Source organism: Lissotriton helveticus, chromosome 6 (assembly GCF_964261635.1).
Source record: "Lissotriton helveticus chromosome 6, aLisHel1.1, whole genome shotgun sequence".
Taxonomy (NCBI): domain Eukaryota; kingdom Metazoa; phylum Chordata; class Amphibia; order Caudata; family Salamandridae; genus Lissotriton; species Lissotriton helveticus.
The window spans coordinates 50,298,917-50,319,482 of NC_136067.1; the positions used below are offsets into that span (position 1 = coordinate 50,298,917).

The 20,566-nt window shown below is 44.6% G+C and overlaps 1 protein-coding gene across 7 annotated transcripts in view; it reads right to left on the reverse strand.

Moving 5' to 3' along the window:
- DNAH8 (dynein axonemal heavy chain 8) overlaps positions 1 to 20,566 on the reverse strand; it is a 10,041,960-nt gene that overhangs the window by 6,228,656 nt on the left and 3,792,738 nt on the right. For 6 of the 7 annotated variants that reach the window (XM_078647353.1, XM_078647356.1, XM_078647355.1 and 3 more), the window contains exons 29-30: positions 15,645 to 15,880; positions 15,420 to 15,524 (exon numbers count right to left, since the gene is read on the reverse strand). In XM_078647353.1, the coding sequence (XP_078503479.1) occupies positions 15,420 to 15,524; positions 15,645 to 15,880 (341 nt within the window). The remainder of the gene's footprint in view (positions 1 to 15,419; positions 15,525 to 15,644; positions 15,881 to 20,566) is intronic. The other variant, XM_078647354.1, reaches the window with a different exon arrangement.

Below are 20,566 nucleotides of genomic sequence, written 5' to 3' on the forward strand. Positions count from 1 at the left end.
TTCAAAGCCAAAGCGGTGAATGATCCGATATCCCCCTGCCCAGATGTTTCACCTCATGAATCTCCACCAGCTGCGACATCGGCACCAGGATATAATCTAGCCTTGATAAAGAGTGATGGGCGGCCGAGGCGTGCGTGTAGTACCTTTCCCCCGGGTGACGCTGGCGCCATCCGTCTGTGAGTCCCGTGGTTTCCATGAGATCTGACAACCACCGTCTCGACATCGGGAGGGTCCTAGCGGGATGTCTATCCAATTCACCATCCACCACTGAGTTAAAGTCCCCTCCCACTATCAAAAGATTCGGCACAAGTCCCGAAAGGTGTCAGCCTGAAGGGCCTGGGGGACATATACTGACAAGAAGGTGACCGTTCTTCCCTCCCACTTCCCCGAAACACCGATATATCTGCCTCTAGTATCCTCCCAAGTGGCCTGTATAGTCAACGGGAAGGCATTCCTAACCAATATTCCTACCCCTCTAGATCCTGTGGTGAACCCAGCATGTGCAACCAGTTTTTACCCACCCTTATGCAGCGCCATACAACGATTACCTATCAGGTGGGTCTCCTGCAACAACACATCATCTGGGGAGTGTCTCCTGATCAACTGAGAGACCATTCCCCTCTTTATCTTATCCCCTAGACCATTCACATTCCAGCTGAGCATGGCTATCCCCAACCCTGACTTACTAGAAGACATGTAATTGGTACATCATTTCCTCGACACCCAATGCCAAAAATAACCCAAAGCAAAAAACAAACTTAAACCTGCTATGCATTGTAAATTCAAAATTACTGAAAAATTCCGCAATCCCCCGCCTTCCCCAAGTCCTGCCCCACCTCCCCCCTGCCTAAAGCTTGCGCTCATCCCCAACCAGCAGTGTGCCTGTCGCCCCAACCTACTCTACAACTAACTAAACGTAGAAATGGAGGAGGGCCTGGGAACAACCCCCGCTACTCTCTCCCCCTCCACCATGCCGCCCAGATAAAATCAAGTCCCCAAAACGATCCCTTCTGCTTCCCACCCTCCCCCCATGTCTCACTCACAATACTTGAGTCCCATTTCGAACCTGTGTCCCATTACTATTGTTCATTTGCCTCCTCTCTGGGTTGGCCCTCAGTTTCCGCCGCATACGCGCTGTCCAACCAGTCCATCGCTACATCAGGATTGTCGAAAAAACCAAGATTTCCCATTATGCTCCACTCTTAGGCGGGCCGGGAACATGATTCCGTATCTCATTCCCTTATCCCGTAGTCGCCGTTTCACCACCAGAAAGCTCTGCCTCAGTTTTTGCACCGCTTGTGTGAAGTCCGGAAAAAAGGAGAGGGTCGCATTTTCAATTTGCAGTGGAGGCCCCACTCGGGCCGCCTGAAGTATGGCATCTCTATCACGGAGGTTAAGGACTCTAGCAATCATAGGTCGGGGAGGTGCCCCGGCTCTAGGCCGGCCCCCAGGGACTCTATGAGCTCTCTCAACTGTGAAGAAGTTACTGAGGCCCTTCGGTTGTAGTTGTTTAAGTATCAAATCCTCAATAAACAGGTCAGGTGCCTGTCCCTCCAACTTTTCGGGCACTCCCAGGATTCTAACATTATTCCGCCTTGCCCTTCCTTCAAACTCATCCAATTTACGATCCGAGAGAGTCCTCGAGGCCTTAAAATCACGTACATCCTGCTGCAGTTGATTAACTTCATCAATGAGGCTGAACGTTTTAACCTCTAGCGACTTCACTTTCTCACCAGTCTTCGTGAGTCCTTCAGGGGGAAGCCTCAAGCTACACCAAGGCGAGACGATTGGTCCCAATAGCGGGCCTCCCCTGCACCGGGGTCAGGCTCCCTGCATTTAGCTGGCCAGCCTGCCTCTCCAAGGACCGGTTCCTACGGGCGCCGCAACACAGCCCCCAGCGTTTGGCTCTCACTTCAGCCAAGTGTTTTCTGCGACCTGGGCCATACAATGTTATTTGGGCCGACTTCCGGGCGGGGCCCGGTCCACAGCGCCCTCCGGCACCGCTGTTATTACACTCTGAGACGGATCGCCCACCACCCGAGGCCCCGGTCTGAACACCAGACCAGGCCTCAATCTCCCGGACGCCGCCTCTCTGCCCCCGAACCTCGGAGGAGGCCCGTTTCTTCACCGGCGGTCACCGCTACCCTTCATGTGCACGGGGGTAGGACCGGGGGACCAGGATCTTTACAGGATGTGGCGGAAGGCGAGAGGGATCGTCGGAGCCGACCCTCTAGGCGGCCATCTTTGTCCCCGGCTTGGCTCCTCCCCGACCATGATCTTTTTAAACATATTACATATTACCCCAGAAACTTGGCAAACTATTGGGAAACTTTCTTTGCATAATAAAATTGCTCCTTCTTTAATTCAGTCTAGATTTTTCTCCCTCAATCTGCTGCATTGGACCCCTGTACGCCTGCACTCCCTCAATCTTAAGGATAATGATCTCTGTTGGAGTTGTAATCTAGCAGCTGGTACACATCAACACTTGTTTTTTTAATGTTCTTTACTTCAACCTTTTTGGGAACAGGTTCGTAAACATCTTGTTCTAATTTTTAACATACAGTTTCAGCTTTCGGTCCCCTTAATTTTGTTGGGTCCATGGGCTACATTATTGCCATTGCCGTTGGATTTCTTAGATATGCAGTTATTAGAATTGTTGCTGACAATTGCGGTGAAGATTATCATTACGGAATGGAAATCATTTGGATCCATATCCTATCATACATGGTGGGCTTGAGTCTCTTTCTTCCGTGGGGCTCATACCTCTGTGGAGGAGAATCACCTTTCCCCTTCTATTTCTAGTGGGGGTTGGCGATCTTTGGATAGATATGTGGACTTAGCTTCAAAAGGTATGGTGGAGCAATATCCCTTTGTGTCGTCTCCTTAATTTCTTTTTCCCGCTTATTTGTAGCAGGAGACTCGCTCTCTTCTCTTTCTCTTCTTTTCTTTTTTCCTCTCTTTCTCTTTTATCTTCGTTTTTATTTTATTTGCAACATACCAATCGCATGTTATATAGGAGCTATATTTTGAAAGTATTTACACTGAATATGTATTGTTCCTTTGTCAGTGTATTACTTTTTATTATATCTTAACTCTTTCTATGTCCTTTTTAAATTAATAAAGATATTAGAACAAAAAATAAATGGAGATTACAGAAAAAAAAATCATGCAGCACTTCTTTCAACAATATTATTTAGATCCATTTGAATTAGAATCAATGTCTTGGATTCGTTAACACTTTCCACTGGGTTTGTATCGCAAAAGTGGTGAGATTTATATTGTGTTGAAAAGTTGTTTAAAGTATGTTCTACTTTGAATCAAGGGGGAGTACTATGGGTGGTACACGAGCATTCCCATGCAACAACCCAGGGATTTGACACATCCCTTTCTACTAGGACATATATATATATATATATATTATGTCGGCGACACTGAAGAAGGACCACTGTTCGAAACGCGTCTGTCATCTGCGCTGTGTGTTGAATAAAACATCGTTTGCCTAAACCTGGAGTGCTTTAACTCTCTTTCCTGGATGGGAGGGAGACTCAGGAGCTTTTATATATATATATATATATATATATATATATATATATATATATATACATATATATATATATATATATATATATATATATATATTACCTACTGGCGGTCGCCAGTAGGTAGTTATAGTTAGGACCTAGTTTCCATAGGAAATCGTCAACATTCTATTTGGAATAACTTTGGCCCTGGTGGATGAATCTTTGCGAATTTCTCAAAGAAGATGGCCCGGTCCGCTGCGCTCCTTCCCTGAAAATTTGGGGGGATTGGTGTAGTGGGGGCTGAGATAAAAGGGGGGTCCCAAAACGTGTTTTCTCCATGTTATTTTCCATAGGACATTTAGACACGGCTACAGGTCGAACGGCTGAATGGATTTATAAGAAATTTGGCAAAACTGTAGAGTCCGGCTCGCAGATTACGCTTTTTGTGGAATGGTGTAAATCCGTTCAGTAGTTGTTGAGAAAATTAAAGTTAAAGTCAATTATATATCTATAAGCGCGGACGGGTGCGCGCACTGAAGCGGCTGCGCGCGCGCGGAATTTTTTTTTGCTGCGTGACGTCTGTTAACGTTCGATTCGAAGGAAATCAGGAAGTGTTGACCGCCATTTTGTCACTGCGAGTACATATATTGTCATTTCAAAGCGTTGGAACATGGAAAGGGGAGAAGGTAGAGATTGTTTTGCTGCGTAGGTTTTCTCAGGGTGTGCAGTAAGGACCTTAAACGCAAAAATATATATATATATTTTTTTTTTCGAAAAAAGTTGCGGGGTGCGCGCGAGTAAATATATTCTCGTTTCAAAGCGTTGGAACATGGAAAGGGGTGAAGGTAGAGATTGTTTTGCTGCGTAGGTTCTCTCAGGGTGTGCAGTAAGGACCTTAAACGTGAACATATATATATTTTTTTTCCAAAAAACGTTGCGGGGTGCGCGCACTCGGGCGCGCACAACTATTTATAAAAGTGTGAAAATGGAGATAAATCAGAAGTTTGAGTGCTTTGATATAAGGTGGCTCTGAAAAGAGCCCTTGTGTTAATTGAGTTGTTTCTGCATTTATAAGTAAGTACCGATGCAGAGTCTGATATAATATTGTTGGCAGGATTTTGAAAGGAAAGACAGGGGCCCATTTTCTGGTTAACAGGCGACCAGGCCAACTTTTCACGCCAGGCCCATTCCTGCAAAGTCGACCGCCATTTTTAGGAGATCTGCAACCACAGGCAGTCACTGGGTTGCAGGAGCAGATGGACTCAAGCCTGTCGGGCGAAGCATCGTTGCACCGCCACAGTGGACGAGACCCTGCTGGGTGAGTGGAGCGTCGCTGTACCGCAACAGTGGACGAACCCTTTGCCGGGTGCGTGGATCGTTGGGGGTGCAGCTGAGGGGCCTCCACCTGGGGAGGCGGGAGAGGCTCGTCCGCGCCGCCTCTCCCTCCCAGTGCACCCCACGGCGTCTTGCTGACATTTGTTCTGGCCGGACCAGGCGATGAAGAGAGGGGGGGGTCGGAGGCATATGCAAGACATTCCCCCCTCGTGGCCTGCAAGGCGCTGAAAAAAGAAGAGAATGGAAAGACAACTACATCTCGGGTAGGGCCCATGCCTTCTCTGGCCGATGGCGGCCGGCCGCTCTTTGCCACGGCCCCAGGAACGGATCCCTTGGTTCATCCTGGGGACAGGCCTTGGCGAGTGGTGTCGCCTCCGGACTATTCACGTAATGGTTCTCCACCCCAGGCCGTTGCCGACGGCTTTTGTAGACTTTCTGACGCTCAAAAACCCTACTAGAAAGCAGCCCAAAAGTAGCCCAACATTGCTACTTTGGGGAAGGAGGGACAGGGACGGCGTCAAGTAGACGGCGAAATGCATTGTGGGTTTGTTGCTGCGGCCGTTTGTCATGTAAATAGTTGTTTTAATATATTTTTGTTCAAGAATAAAAACGTTTTAACCTGTTATTTTGCTGTCGTGTGGTATATTTCTAATATTTGTCGCTCTGATGTCGTTTCCCCTCCCAAATGTAACATGTGATTGTAATCTACAGCCGGACATTCCGACAGGACATGAGAGCAAAAGGGGGGGTCAGATCTGAAGGTATTACGCTTTTTGTGGAATGGTGTAAATCCGTTCAGTAGTTGTTGAGAAAATGAAAGTTAAAGTCAATTATATATCTATAAGCGCGGACGGGTGCGTGCACTTAAGCGGCTGCGCGCGCATGGAATTTTTTTTTGCTGCGTGACGTCTGTTAACGTTCGATTCGAAGGAAATCAGGAAGTGTTGACCGCCATTTTGTCACTGCGAGTAAATATATTGTCATTTCAAAGCGTTGGAACATGGAAAGGGGAGAAGGTAGAGATTGTTTTGCTGCGTAGGTTTTCTCAGGGTGTGCAGTAAGGACCTTAAACGCGAAAATATATATATATTTTTTTTTTCGAAAAAAGTTGCGGGGTGCGCGCGAGTAAATATATTCTCGTTTCAAAGCGTTGGAACATGGAAAGGGGTGAAGGTAGAGATTGTTTTGCTGCGTAGGTTCTCTCAGGGTGTGCAGTAAGGACCTTAAACGCGAAAATATATATATTTTTTTTCCGAAAAAAGTTGCGGGGTGCGCGCACTCGGGCGCGCACAACTATTTACAAAAGTGTGAAAATGGAGATAAATCAGAAGTTTGAGTGCTTTGATATAAGGTGGCTCTGAAAAGAGCCCTTGTGTTAATTGAGTTGTTTCTGCATTTATAAGTAAGTACCGATGCAGAGTCTGATATAATATTGTTGGCAGCATTTTGAAAGGAAAGACAGGGGCCCATTTTCTGGTTAACAGGCGACCAGGCCAACTTTTCACGCCAGGCCCATTCCTGCAAAGTCGACCGCCATTTTTAGGAGATCTGCAACCACCGGCAGTCACTAGGTTGCAGGAGCAGATGGACTCAAGCCTGTCGGGCGAAGCATCGTTGCACCGCCACAGTGGACGAGACCCTGCTGGGTGAGTGGAGCGTCGCTGTACCGCAACAGTGGGAGAGTCCTTTGCTGGGCTCGTGGAGCGTCCCTATACCGCCACAGTATGCAAACCCTTTCCTGGGCTCGTGGAGCGTCCCTATATCGCAACAGTGGACGAACCCTTTGCCGGGTGCGTGGATCGTTGGGGGTGCAGCTGAGGGGCCTCCACCTGGGGAGGCGGGAGAGGCTCGTCCGCGCCGCCTCTCCCTCCCAGTGCACCCCACGGCGTCTTGCTGACATTTGTTATGGCCGGACCAGGCGATGAAGAGAGGGGGGGGTCGGAGGCATATGCAAGACATTCCCCCCTCGTGGCCTGCAAGGCGCTGAAAAAAGAAGAGAATGGGAAGACAACTACATCTCGGGTAGGGCCCATGCCTTCTCTGGCCGATGGCGGCCGGCCGCTCTTTGCCACGGCCCCAGGAACGGATCCCTTGGTTCATCCTGGGGACAGGCCTTGGCGAGTGGTGTCGCCTCCGGACTATTCACGTAATGGTTCTCCACCCCAGGCCGTTGCCGACGGCTTTTGTAGACTTTCTGACGCTCAAAAACCCTACTAGAAAGCAGCCCAAAAGTAGCCCAACATTGCTACTTTGGGGAAGGAGGGACAGGGACGGCGTCAAGTAGACGGCAAAATGCATTGTGGGTTTGTTGCTGCGGCCGTTTGTCATGTAAATAGTTGTTTTAATATATTTTTGTTCAAGAATAAAAACGTTTTAACCTGTTATTTTGCTGTCGTGTGGTATATTTCTAATATTTGTCGCTCTGATGTCGTTTCCCCTCCCAAATGTAACATGTGATTGTAATCTACAGCCGGACATTCCGACAGGACATGAGAGCAAAAGGGGGGGGTCAGATCTGAAGTTGAGCAGGCGATAAGATCACGTTTTGCTATGTGGGGCTATCTATGTTCGTGATGGGGCCTAAAAGGGGGCAAGATGGCGGGGCCACTGTGCCGTGACTTTCACTTTAACTCCAACAGTGGTGAGGGTGAACACAAATGAACGCCGCTTATGTACATATACATTTTCATTTTCTACACCACATGAAACCTGCGTCAGGTTTCATATAGGCGTTTTGTTGCAGGTGGGCATTCATTTGCATGAAAGCCCTGTAAAACTAACACAGTGAAATTTAGAAGATTTCACTGAGTCAGCTTTATAGCATTCCAGAATCAAATACTTACGCCTGTTTGAAAAATGCATAAGGGCCCACATGCATCATTGTGTCTTTTTGCATTTCTTAATTTGCGAAAAATAAGGAATCGCAAATTAAGAAATGCAAAATGATATGCATCAATATTTTCGGTATTCTTGTGGGATTCGGTAAAAATCGCATTTTTTACCGAATCCCAAAGAAATACCGATTTCTTAACTTAATTTTCGCAATTCCCATTGATTCCTATGGGCCAAAAGGCCCATAGGAGTCAATAGAAATTGCGAGTGGCACTTAGAAAATTTCATGGGTGCGGGGGGGGGTCCAAAGGACCCCCTCATGCACCCCTGAAATGTACTTTTCAGCATAAGTTACATACACACATGTCCTAAGGACATGTGTGTGTGTAACTTTACAGTTTAAAAAATGCATTTTTGTGCATTTTTAATCAATTTCGCAATTTACCACGAAGTTGAACTTCGTGGTAATTTGCACTTCCAATTTTAAAAAACGCATTTTTTTCTATAATGATGCATAGCATTTAAGAAATCGCACAATTGCGATTTCTTAAATGCTAACGCAATTTTAGAAATCGTAAAAAAGGTGCGACTTCTAAAATGGCATGATGCATCCCAACAAGCACTTTTGCATTCGCAAACGGCCGATTTTAAGGAATCGCACCGTCTGCGACTGCAAAAATGCTTGATGCATGTGGGCCCTAGAGTGATGCACCATGCAATGTGTGGCTTGCTCCTGTGCATTGGAGTAGACATGTCGTGCTTACGACGTGATTCCTGCAATGTGCTGCTTTTGCGGCACAGGTGCGTGACGCATCTGTGTTGTTTTTGCTCAATGGTGCTCCACATTGTAAATGCGGCACACCATGGGTGGCAGAGCAGCGGTGCACATTAACTGGTGCATCTCTGGGGATGCGCCAGTTAACATAAATCTGCCCCTTTACATTTAAGTATGAGCAGGGGACACAGTTTTGGTGAGGCTTATCCAAGGTTAAAAAGAGATGAGTCCTGTTCACTGAAAACTTGGACATAGGACTCACCTCCTCAGCATCGCTGGACATGGCTAAATAATAGCTGCAAAATGTTACTCTTGTTAAAAAAATTTACTATTATAGTCTCTGAGATTTGTCTCTTACTCTGCAACATCTCATTGTTGTTCTCTTTCTTTAAAGATAACGACAACATTAACCATGAGTGATAATAAGCAATCCGTTGATCTCGATCTTATCGTTGAACTTGTCATTGAAACGTCAGTGGAAGTGGATCCCTTAGATGAATTAAATCCTGAGGATGATGAAGAACATGATGAGGATGCCGATTTGTCAGAATTGTATGACATAGGGTGGGAAGCTGACGTGCTTCAGCATATGGAACTATAAACATTTATTTTTTAAATGTACTGGAAATAAAAAGTGAAAATGTAAACCGTTTCATTTAAAATTAAACATAACTTGAAAAACAGGTTATGTGTAGTGTTTTTAATAAAATAGTCAAATATGCTCATAAAAATATTTCTAAACCAATGAAAAGCTTTATTAACAAGTCATATGACCTGTTATGCTTACGTTACGCGCTCCGCGCCGCGCCCCGGATTGTTGGTCATTCAAACTGGGGCTGGCGTCAGCATGAGAGCGCCAACGTCTCGTGGCTACGCCATTCAGAAAATATTGTTGGCAGCATTTTGAAAGGAAAGATCTGCAACCACCGGCAGTCACTGGGTTGCAGGAGCTGATGGACTCAAGCCTGTCGGGCGAAGCATCGTTGCACCGCCACAGTGGACGAGTCCTTTACCGGGTGCATGGAGCGTCGCTGCACCGCAAGAGTGGACGAGTCCTTTGACGGGTGCGTGGAGCGTCGCTGCACCGCAAGAGTGGACGAGTCCTTTGACGGGTGCGTGGAGCGTTGGGGGTGCAGCTAAGGGGCCTCCACGTGGGGAGGCGGGAGAGGCTCGTCCGCGCCGCCTCTCCCTCCCAGTGCACCCCACGGCGTCTTGCTGACATTTGTTATGGCCGGACCAGGCGATGAAGAGAGGGGGGGGGTCGGAGGCATATGCAAGACATCCCCCCCTCGTGGCCTGCAAGGCACCGAAAGAGGATCGTCCGCGCCGCCTCTCCCTCCCAGTGCACCCCACGGCGTCTTGCTGACATTTGTTATGGCCGGACCAGGCGATGAAGAGAGGGGGGGGGGTCGGAGGCATATGCAAGACATCCCCCCTCGTGGCCTGCAAGGCGCCGAAAGAGGAAGAGAATGGGACCACAACTACATCTCGGGTCGGGCCCATGCCTTCTCCGGCCAATGGCGGCCGGCTGCTCTTTGCCACGGCCCCAGGAACGGATCCCTTGGTTCATCCTGGGGACAGGCCTTGGCGCGTGGTGTCGCCTCCGGACTATTCGCGTAATGGTTCTCCATAGTTGTTTTAATATATTTTTGTTCAAGAATAAAAACGTTTTAACTTGTTATTTTGCTGTCGTGTGGTATATTTCTAATATTTGTCGCTCTGATGTCGTTTCCCCTCCCAAATGTAACATGTGATTGTAATCTACAGCCGGACATTCCGACAGGACATGAGATCAAAAGGGGGGGGGGTCAGATCTGAAGTTGGGCAGGCGATAAGATCACGTTTTGCTATGTGGGGCTATCTATTTTCGTGATGGGGCCTAAAAGGGGGCAAGATGGCGTCGAGCTCGGTTTCTCTCACTAGTTTCATATTTCTCATGAGGGGTTGTTCCTAATGTTTCTATTTTAGCAAGGTCAAAAAGAGATCCTATCAGTGGCCTACTGATTTTGTTCGATTCCTTTTGTTTTCTCTAACGATTTTTAAGTTAAAGTTTGCTAGTACGATACAGCGGCTAGTCCGCATTTTATATATATGTCTTTTTTATTAGGGGTGTCCTCCGGTGGAGTCGGACGATCTACCTCTAATAAACGGTAAGTGTTCCTCTGAAGGAATGCGTCTTGAAAGTGGCTGACTGTAATGTATGATATTTCACTCAGTGACTTTCAGGCCCATGCTGTTTCAAAACTGTGCATGTGTTTGAAGCAGGCGTAGGTATTGACGCAGCATAGAAACTACTAGGAACCAATTGGAAGTGTTGTTTTCAAGTCACATGACTTCACATGCGCGTCTCAGGACGTGTACGCGGTGATAGTATCTGGTTGGAAGTAGCGGTCTACTTCAGGGAAGTTTCAAAACGTGAAAAGGAGTACATCTAAACACATCCAGATTGAATATATCTTCTGAGTAGTATAAGTTCTATGATGGGTCTATGAAGAAATTTAATAAGTTACAATCGCGAAGTTTTCCCGAAATATATGGGCGGGTGCGCGCACACGGTCGCGCACAATCGAAAGCCAAAAACGGGGAGATAAACGCCCTTTATAATATGCTCCTGGAGCTGTTTTTGGTACAATGAGTTAGTTCTGAAAAGAACTTTTTTTTTTTTTTTTTTAAAACAACTGTTATGTTGTTTTTTAAATGAAATGAAGAAATTTATCTTTTCTCGGGGCATTTATGACTCTCAATTTTTAGTTTTGTAAGAATGAGGCTCTGCTCTCCGTACAGAAGAATTTCTCCACACTCGTTGCATTTCATGTGCACCTTTGCAAGATATGGTCTCAAGTCCATCACAGCACTCGATGGAGATACAGGTCGTCCAGCAGAAGATGTGCTGGCCACCTCTGATGGTAATAGCGTGGCCAGGGATCTTGTCGATGCCTTTGCAAATTCCACAGGGTGCACTTGTTTGACATGCCGCATCATGGTATGTATGGAAAAGGAATATTTTTTTCTTGGATTTCCTCTTGAGAGAACCGAATTGCATATCGTGCAGGTAACTTTTGGCGGATTTACTTTCTTTAATTCTTCAGGATAAGTAAAAAATTTCCAAATAAAAGATTCCTTTTTTCTTTTTAAAGGTAGTCGCTCATTTCCTTCAGATTCGGAAGATGAATGCGGGGCGGCAGCCATTTCAGCAAAGTCTTCCGAAGGGTGTTGAACGTTGTTCTCTTTTGAGAGTACAAAAGATAGTGAGGGAAGTGGGTGGAGTCCTCCGTGTAAATTGCAGAATAGAAACTACTAAGAACCAATTGGAAGTGTTGTTTTCAAGTCACATGACTTCACATGCGCGTCTCAGGACGTGTACGCGGTGATAGTATCTAGTCACGTACGTCATTTGGAAGTAGCGGTCTAATTCAGCGAAGTTTCAAAACGTGAAAAGAAGTAAATTCAAACATATTCGGATTTAATATATATTTTGAGCTCGATTCAAGCATACAATTGTTAAAGTATAAAACCTTTTATATATTTTTTTAAAATACCAAGGTGTGTACATTCGGTCACACACGAAAGTTTAAAAAGACATTCGGCTCCATTTAATGAAAATTTTCATAATATTAAAAAAGAAGCCTAGGTTTAGTCTGTTTGACGTATTATAAGTTCTTTGATGGGTCTATGAAGAAATTCAATAAGTTCAGATTGCAAAGTTTTCACGAAATATATAGGTGGGTGTGCGCACACGGTCGCGCACGAAAGCCTGGAAATGCGCTATCCATTTTATTGAGAACTGTTGCCGAGAGTGCGCACACCGGGTCGCGCACGAAAGTTTAGAAAGGCTATTTTTATTTACAGACACATTTTAATGCGTTGAAAAAAAGGCAAGGTACAGACTTTCTAATTCTGTATCGCTTTACAAGGAGTCTCTATGCAACTTGAACAGTGAAGAAAACGGCTTGTTTCCGAAAAAAATATTGCCAGAACTTTATGGACAAAAGTATAGGTTGTATACACGAGATATTTTTGAATTAGCATTTTAAAAACCAATGAAATTCACTGAAAAAACCATAGGTTTTACACACGCTATAGTTAGGAAGTAGCATTTACAAAACCTATGAAATTCACTGAAAAAACCATAGGTTTGACACCAGTTATAGTTAGCCGGAAATTTTACTGATATAAAACCAATGAAATTCCACGTTATAGTTAGTTGGACTCACTATAACTTGCGCGTGTAATGCACTGCTGATGACGTCACATATTACATCACTCATGACATCACTGATAACACCATCCTTGTGACACAGTGACAGACCTCCTTTCACTGTAATCTAAACCTTGAAACGCATATTCAAAAATAGAAACTAAAATGTTCAAAAAAATGGAGATACTCATACCAGTTACAACAACCAATTCAATAATTCCACCATCTATATACACATGCACTAATTCACCAACAGTTCTATATAGTCACTCATACATATATTCACTAATCATATGTAGTGATACACCTACACATCCTGTTACACACCAACAGTCATCCAAAAGTTATTCACACACATACTCACACATGCAAATAAACTATTGAACATCCATTTATTTGCATAAACAGCTATACACACACTACCACTTTACTTCTAAGGGAACTTACACATACTTAATCTCTTAAAAATCACTTATAGAAACACATACTAATTTAAACAGGAACTCTTACAATACCTCACTCTCACATATAGTCACTTATATACATCAATATTCACATATACTACATTAAAACATATGTAGTTACTGATAAAGACACTAATAAGACAGTCATTCACTCACTAACACAGACATATGCACACTAAACCACCCATACAGTCCTGCACATATGCTGTCTTCAAAACACATACAAACAGAGACTCAGTCATTCTTGCATCTATGTACTAAGTAATACTCCCACCAAAGCATGCAAACACTCATACTGATACTAAGAAAAACATCTAATAACCTATATACATACACATGTATTTACTCATCAACCCATGCAGCCACTTATACACAAAGTGAAACACTAATACATATATTTAAATATTTAGGCATTACTCAGTAATATATGTATTCACTAAGATATTCAATAATATATACATATGTAACACATATTTATTTTTCAGAAAGACACACATTCACTGGATGGTGTTATCAGTGATGTCATGAGTGATGTAATATGTGACGTCATCAGCAGTGCATTACACGCGCAAGTTATAGTGAGTCCAACTAACTATAACGTGGAATTTCATTGGTTTTATATCAGTAAAATTTCCAGCTAACTATAACTGGTGTCAAACCTATGGTTTTTTCAGTGAATTTCATAGGTTTTGTAAATGCTACTTCCTAACTATAACGCGTGTAAAACCTATGGTTTTTTCAGTGAATATATATATACATATATATATATATATATATATATATATATATATATATATATATATATATATATATATATATATATATATATATATATATATCCATATCTATCTATATATCTATATATATATATATATATATATACACATATATATATATATATATATTCCAACAAACAGGTAAGCCCCACGAAGTGAAGTCGCCAGAAGTTAAATCACACTTGTTTATTTCACAACTTGCCAGCAAGCAGTAAAACAGGTACAGTCTTCAGTAAAAGTCTCTTTGAATTATCTGCTTGAGGCCTTACTCCATTGAGGCTACCTGTGAGTTCGGGGATATATATATATATATATATATATATATATATATATATATATATATATATGTGCATATATACATATATATGCATATATATATATATATATATATATATATATATATATATATATATGTATATATATATATATATATGTATATATATATATATATATATATATATATATATATATATATATATATATATATATATATATATATATATATATATATATATATATATATGCATATATATATGCATATATATATATATATATATATATATATATATATATATATATATATATATATATATGTATATATATATATATGTATATGTATATGTATATATATATATATGTATATATATATATATATATATATATATATATATATATATATATATATATATTTTATTTTTATTTTTTTATAGGGATTTGTGCTCAAAAAAGTATGCCTGCTCGAGGCGGGCATAACTGTGGAGTAAGGCTTAAGTTTCTAAATGTGTCTACACTTTTCCTACTTTGCATGTGTACTAAACTCTACAGTAGATTTAGAAAGCGGGAAAAGTATTACGGTATTGTTTTTGCAGTCAAATTGTCCCCTTTCAGTACAAGAAACCTGTGCTTGGCAGACCGCAGATACTCTGGTACAAGGATTTATGTGTTGGCGCATGGCAGTCTAAAGTACACCAGAGCTGGTGGAGAGAAAAACAGTGCCTATTTGAGTAGATATGGCACTGTTTTCTCTCTCAATTCGACTCAATGCAGTGTAACAACTTTGGTTGTTGTGCTGCATTGCACCAAAAGTCAGGAAATCTTCCCCAATATTTTAGTCAAAATATGTAAATTAGGTTTCAAATTATGTGTTAATTGTTGTAAATTCATAATTATGCTGCAAAAGCTGCGGTCACACAATTGCATGATTCTATTGACACTGACCATTGTCCATTGATTTAACAACAATTTATTCATGCAAGGTAAACAGAACCTCAGGATTCTAATTCAGCTCAGTCCCCTTTGTTAACTGCACCATGAAGGCATGTGAAGACAACAGCTTCGGCAATTTTCCTTTTAGAATGCATTTGATGTTCATTTTCTACACTTCTACTTTCTCAATTGCATAATTAAGCATTGTTCCTTTTTTGTTACTGCAGACAACCTAACCATATAGATAAGCATTTAACTTACTATTTACAAATGTATATGTAACTTGTAAAAAACATATGTCAAAACACTTACAGTTTTGGTTTGCATTTTGTTAAAAGAATATCTCAGTGTATCAATTCCTTCAGTTTCTTCCTTAGTCACAGGAACTTCATATGTATTTAAAATTGAATAAGCTTCCTGAACAAAAATATTTGAGAAATGCAAACTTCATCACTAGGAGAGCACAGGAAGTTAAGAGACATTTAATAACCAAATTATATCTTAGGAAATAATATACAGAAAACATTTTGGCCTTACTTCAATGGGTTCCAATGACATATCCATCATTATTTCATTGTCACGAATATTGGCTAAAGCTTCCATTGCAAATCTTACATCATCCAGGTCACCGATAGGTCTGGAGAGCTTATTTAAATATTCAGCTGTAAATGTTGTAATATCAGACATCTTCTTCTTGTATTCTTCGTGTAGGTATTGACACAGTAACAGTTTCCATGCTTTAGCTTCAACTGACAAAGCAAGTTTTAATGGTTCTAGAAAGAATAGAAAAACAATTGTGATGAACTATCCTTCTTACAGGATCTAGCAGGATCTGCCTGCCCCTGCCTATGCCTGTGTCACCTTTTTGTGCCTTGTCCTCCCACCACGCTCAGCTATGTAGTGAAGTTCCCTTCCTCTCCCCTTCACCTCTCTTTTTGTGAGCTTATTGCTCCCTGTTGGACTTGGGCCTTAGGGCAGGTTCACCCCTAATCTTTTTGCTTTTATTTGTGACCCTGTGGTAGTGATTTTTGGGTCTTGGCGCACTTTTTCCCTGTGTCCCAGAGTAAAGTGCGAGCGTGTAGTATGGCTGGCCTGCCCTCCCATAGGAATGCATGGGGAATGTGTGTGTCCATGTTAGTTCCTGATGCGTGGGGAGTGCAGGCTCGAGTTTAGTATGTATGAACTCGTGAGAATGAATGCTGCGCAATGGTATGTGCGGCTTGTATGTGTCTAGAAGGGAAGTGCTACTTCTGGACATTGATGTATGTGTGCAGTGAGGATGCTGGAGGGTGATTGGCTGGAGCTGGCTGGCATGCCAGGCTCCAGGAAGTCTGGATGGGTCTGCCCGGTGGTGAGTGTGAGATCAGCATGAGTGATGTGTGGGAGGAGTGCACCTGGGTCCTGGATGGGCTGGGTTTTTCCCCACACAATGCTGGCTCCGCCCCCCTGTGGTTTGTCTAACGACCCAAGTCTCCCCAGTGAATGAAAGGGGTGGTTGGGCCATCAAGGGTACTCCCAAGCCAGCTGCAACTGGTTTCCCCCCACCCTGCACCCTGAAACAAAGGATTTCACAGTATAAGAAGGGGCTGTGTCCCCTTACAATTTGTTCTACTTTTGGATCCTTGCCAGAGGGGGCTGTTGCTGCTGCTGGGGCCAAGAGGACTGCCACTTGGCTTGTCTCCCTGCCTGGAGACCCAGTGAGCTGGCTCTGGCCCAGCCTTGCCCCCCTGCCTGCCTCCAGTCCCTGCTGGAGCTTTGCTTTCATGCCCCTAGCGCTTGAGAGCGCTTAACTTAAATTGCCTGCTAGCGCTGTGGAGCGCTTTATTTGACTTTCACGGCTGCCCACGCCGCATTTTTGCCGTGTGCTTTGCCCCCCTAAGCGCTGGGTGCGCCTTATTTTGATGATAGCGCTTTTGAGCGCTTTGCCAGGCATAGCGAGTGCCTACCTCGCTTTATATTTTAATTTGAGGCCGGTGCCCACCCGGCATTGCCCCGTGGTCGTGACTTCATTATCGAGGGAGCCCACCCCTCGTTTGCCCAGCAGATCACCGCCACAGCCCCGGGACCGAGCGAGTGCAGCCGCTGACGTCACCCGGAGAGCCGCGCTGTGATTGGTTACAGCTGCCGGAGGCTCGCCGGGTGACTCGCGACGTGATTGGCTGCCTGCCTGAGAGGCAGGTAGCACCCGAGGAGCCAGCGTCGTCGTTCTTTCCCCATCCCGGGCTCCGAGGAGCGAAAGGAGATCCCCGGTGCCAAGAGAGGAGACGCATCCGGAGCAAAAGACCGGTGAGTGCCGATAGACAGGAGGGGCGCCGGGACCCATTGTCGGGGTCCGCGCCCCCCCCCCCCCGTAGCACGATCCCGCACTGTGGCTTGTTTGGGAGCCACGAGGCTCCGGGGGCATGCCTTTGTTGAGCCCAGGAGGCTCCCCCCCACGGCCGCATCCCGTATTTCGAGCCTAGAGAGGCTCTGAAGGGCACATTTGATTTTAGAGTCCCCCGTGAGGGACTCCATCGTTGTGAAGGGTACAGGGGGTGATAGAGCGGCCCTACGTGGCAGCGGGTCGCTCCCCCTGGTGTCGCCCCATTTGTTTTAGAGTCCTGCGAGAGGCTCACAGCGGGCACAGTTAGTATTGAGAGCCAGAGAAGGCTCGAGGGGGCATTTGTTTATTGAGCCCTGAGAGGCTCTTGGCCCCCAGTTGTTCGTTGAGCCAGAGAAGGCTCACAGCGCCCACATTTGTTCTAGAGCCCCAGAGAGGCTCTTGGGTGCCAATCATTGTTCTTGAGCCCACGAGGCTCCAACGTTGCCCAGTTGTATTTACAACTGTCCAGCACTTAGTGGACAGTTGCTACGTTTAGGCTTGTGTGCTGTGCTGCCTGCGCAGCTTCCCTGACATTGAGACTCAGGGCATTTCAGCCCTTGCGAGGCCAGTTGGCCTGAGGGACATTTCTAGTGTTGTGCTACATGCACCCTGCGCAATTTATGATTTACTGCTTATGTGATTTCTGCGCAAATGTTCTACCTGCACCTCTGAATGTGTTTTAAAAGTGACCTGCTTAGGTAATTGTTTATGGTTTATTCCCCTTTGCTAAAAGTGACCTGCTTAGAGGAATGTTGATGTTTTATTGCCTTTGCTAAATGTGACTTGCTTAGGTGATTATTTTAGGTTTCCTTCCCTCTGCTAAATGTGACTTGCTTAGGTGATAGGTTTTCCTTCCATAGGTCCTGATGATAAGGTCCTAGTTCCCTGCGTGATTTCCCTACAGTGTTTAGGGTGGCGTAGGAGGTATTTTTCCCTTTACCAGTAGTTACTGGTTGTATGCTACATTAACTATTTTCTGTGTTACAGTCATTATATGTTTATGTGCTAAGTGTTATACCTGCAAGTGCTATTTCTAAAAAGTGCATACCCCTGACAGTGGTCCAGGTGGCCCTGTCCTGTACATAATCCCTTGTAAATTCTGCCCGTGCCTGTTGGCACATTGTAAAGTTGTGTGTTATCTAATGTGTTTTTACTATAATACAAAGGCTATTTTTATATAACCTTGTGTGGAGTTTCCTTTGTGGTGGGCCTAGGGTGTTGTCGCTGGGGTGCGCGCGCAAACGCTTTACACATCGCCTCCGAGATTAGCCTTGCTGCTCGCGTCACGTTACCTAGAGGGTGAGCAGGGGTTATCTTGGTGTGTGACTCCCTTGCCCTGACCTTAGAAATGGTGATCCCTGACTGACCTTGGCGTGAGCCTTGGCCGGCCGGGGGTCCCGTTTCTAACACTCCCCCACTCGTTCCTGGTGTTTCTATCTTTATCACTTTGACCCTTACACTCTCACTCTTTCTTTGGGCCTCTTTTGCTTCTTTTCTCGTCAATTTTAGCTTTTGTTCTTGCACTTGGCACTCTGCCACTTTTGACTTTGCGCTCTCACACTCATTCTTTGTCTTTTTTCCCACTTTGATATTTTGCCCTCTTGTATGTGTTTTGCCACTCTTTACCTGATTTTTGTCTCTTTCTCCATTTGTCTCTGCCTCGGCAGCTTTTGCCTCTTGTAGCTATTCGTACCTCCTTCCTTTATCCTGCTCTTGTTCCCCTTCATGTACTCCATGTGGCGACCAATCCTGCTTCTTCTCCCATGCTGCACTCCTTCCTGCCACTCACCCCAGCCCCGCCAATAGCCCCTGCAACTCGTCCCCTCCCCCTATTAATGGCGACTGTGCAGAGGTACTGCAGCTGGTATTCCGAAGGAAAGCTCGTTTGCGCACATTGTACTCTGTCCGGGCCTAGGCACCAGGACCTCAGGTCTTGCTTCCATCCACCATCTTCCATCACTACTCATCTACATCTCTCAATACCCTAAACTACGTATTCATCTCCCTGCTCTGCTGCCGGGTCTTGCAGGCTGACATTGATGGGGCGTTCTCGTCTCCCACCTGCTACTTCTCCTGTACAGCGCCTCTTGTACCCAGCCCATGTCCTTCAACAGCCAACACACAAGGCCCGTACTATACACCTCCCCAAACGCAACCCCCACTGCTTTTTGTAATGTCTCCTCCTCAATACACTTTCCCTCTCAAGATACATTTATGATGTCTGGGGCCTCTTGCACAACCTCTCACTAGACCTGCTCTTCCTAATTAAAACTAAAATCAGCCCCTGGTACCCTGAGATTAAATATAGTAAGACAGGCCCAACAAGCCCAAAGGAGTACTCACCATCATATTTAAAGAGAACATCTACTGCTCCACCACTCTCAAACACCAGCAACGGCATGGATACTTGACCATTTAACTTCACATCACATAGAACTACACTCTGAACTGCACCCTCCTCTATGACCTTCTGGACCTTTCCAACTTGAGAAGCACATTCATGGACTTTGTTGCCCCCCTGATACTAATTTCTAACCCCTTCATCCTCCTTAGCGGCCTCAACTACCACCTGAAAGCTCTCGCTGACCCCAAAACCAACAACATCCTGGAGGACCTGACCATGCTCAGACTCACCCAGAAAGGCCCCACCCATGGAGCCGGGCACCTACTAGACCCCATTTTCACCAACTTCAACAACTTCACATTAAACAAGTCCACATCAGTCATCTGAACCGCCTCACTCTCCTCCAGTTCAACAAGCCCACCCCCACCACTGAACAACTGCTACTTCCAAACCAACACTACGAAACTGGAACAGAAGAAAAGTTTTCATCAGAGCTCCTAAACCACTTACCACAACAATGATCTCCCACAATCTATATCCAGCTTTGATGCCTGAAAAACCTTCTGTGCAGACACCCTGGCTCCACACAAAACTGCCAATGCCACTAGGAACCAGACACAAGCAAGCTGGTACACAGATAAACTCAGACTCACCAAACACCACTGCAAGCAACTCAGACACAGTTGGAGGAAAAGCCACAACCACACTGACAAGAGCAACTACAGGTCAGTCTTCAGATCCTACCATTAACAA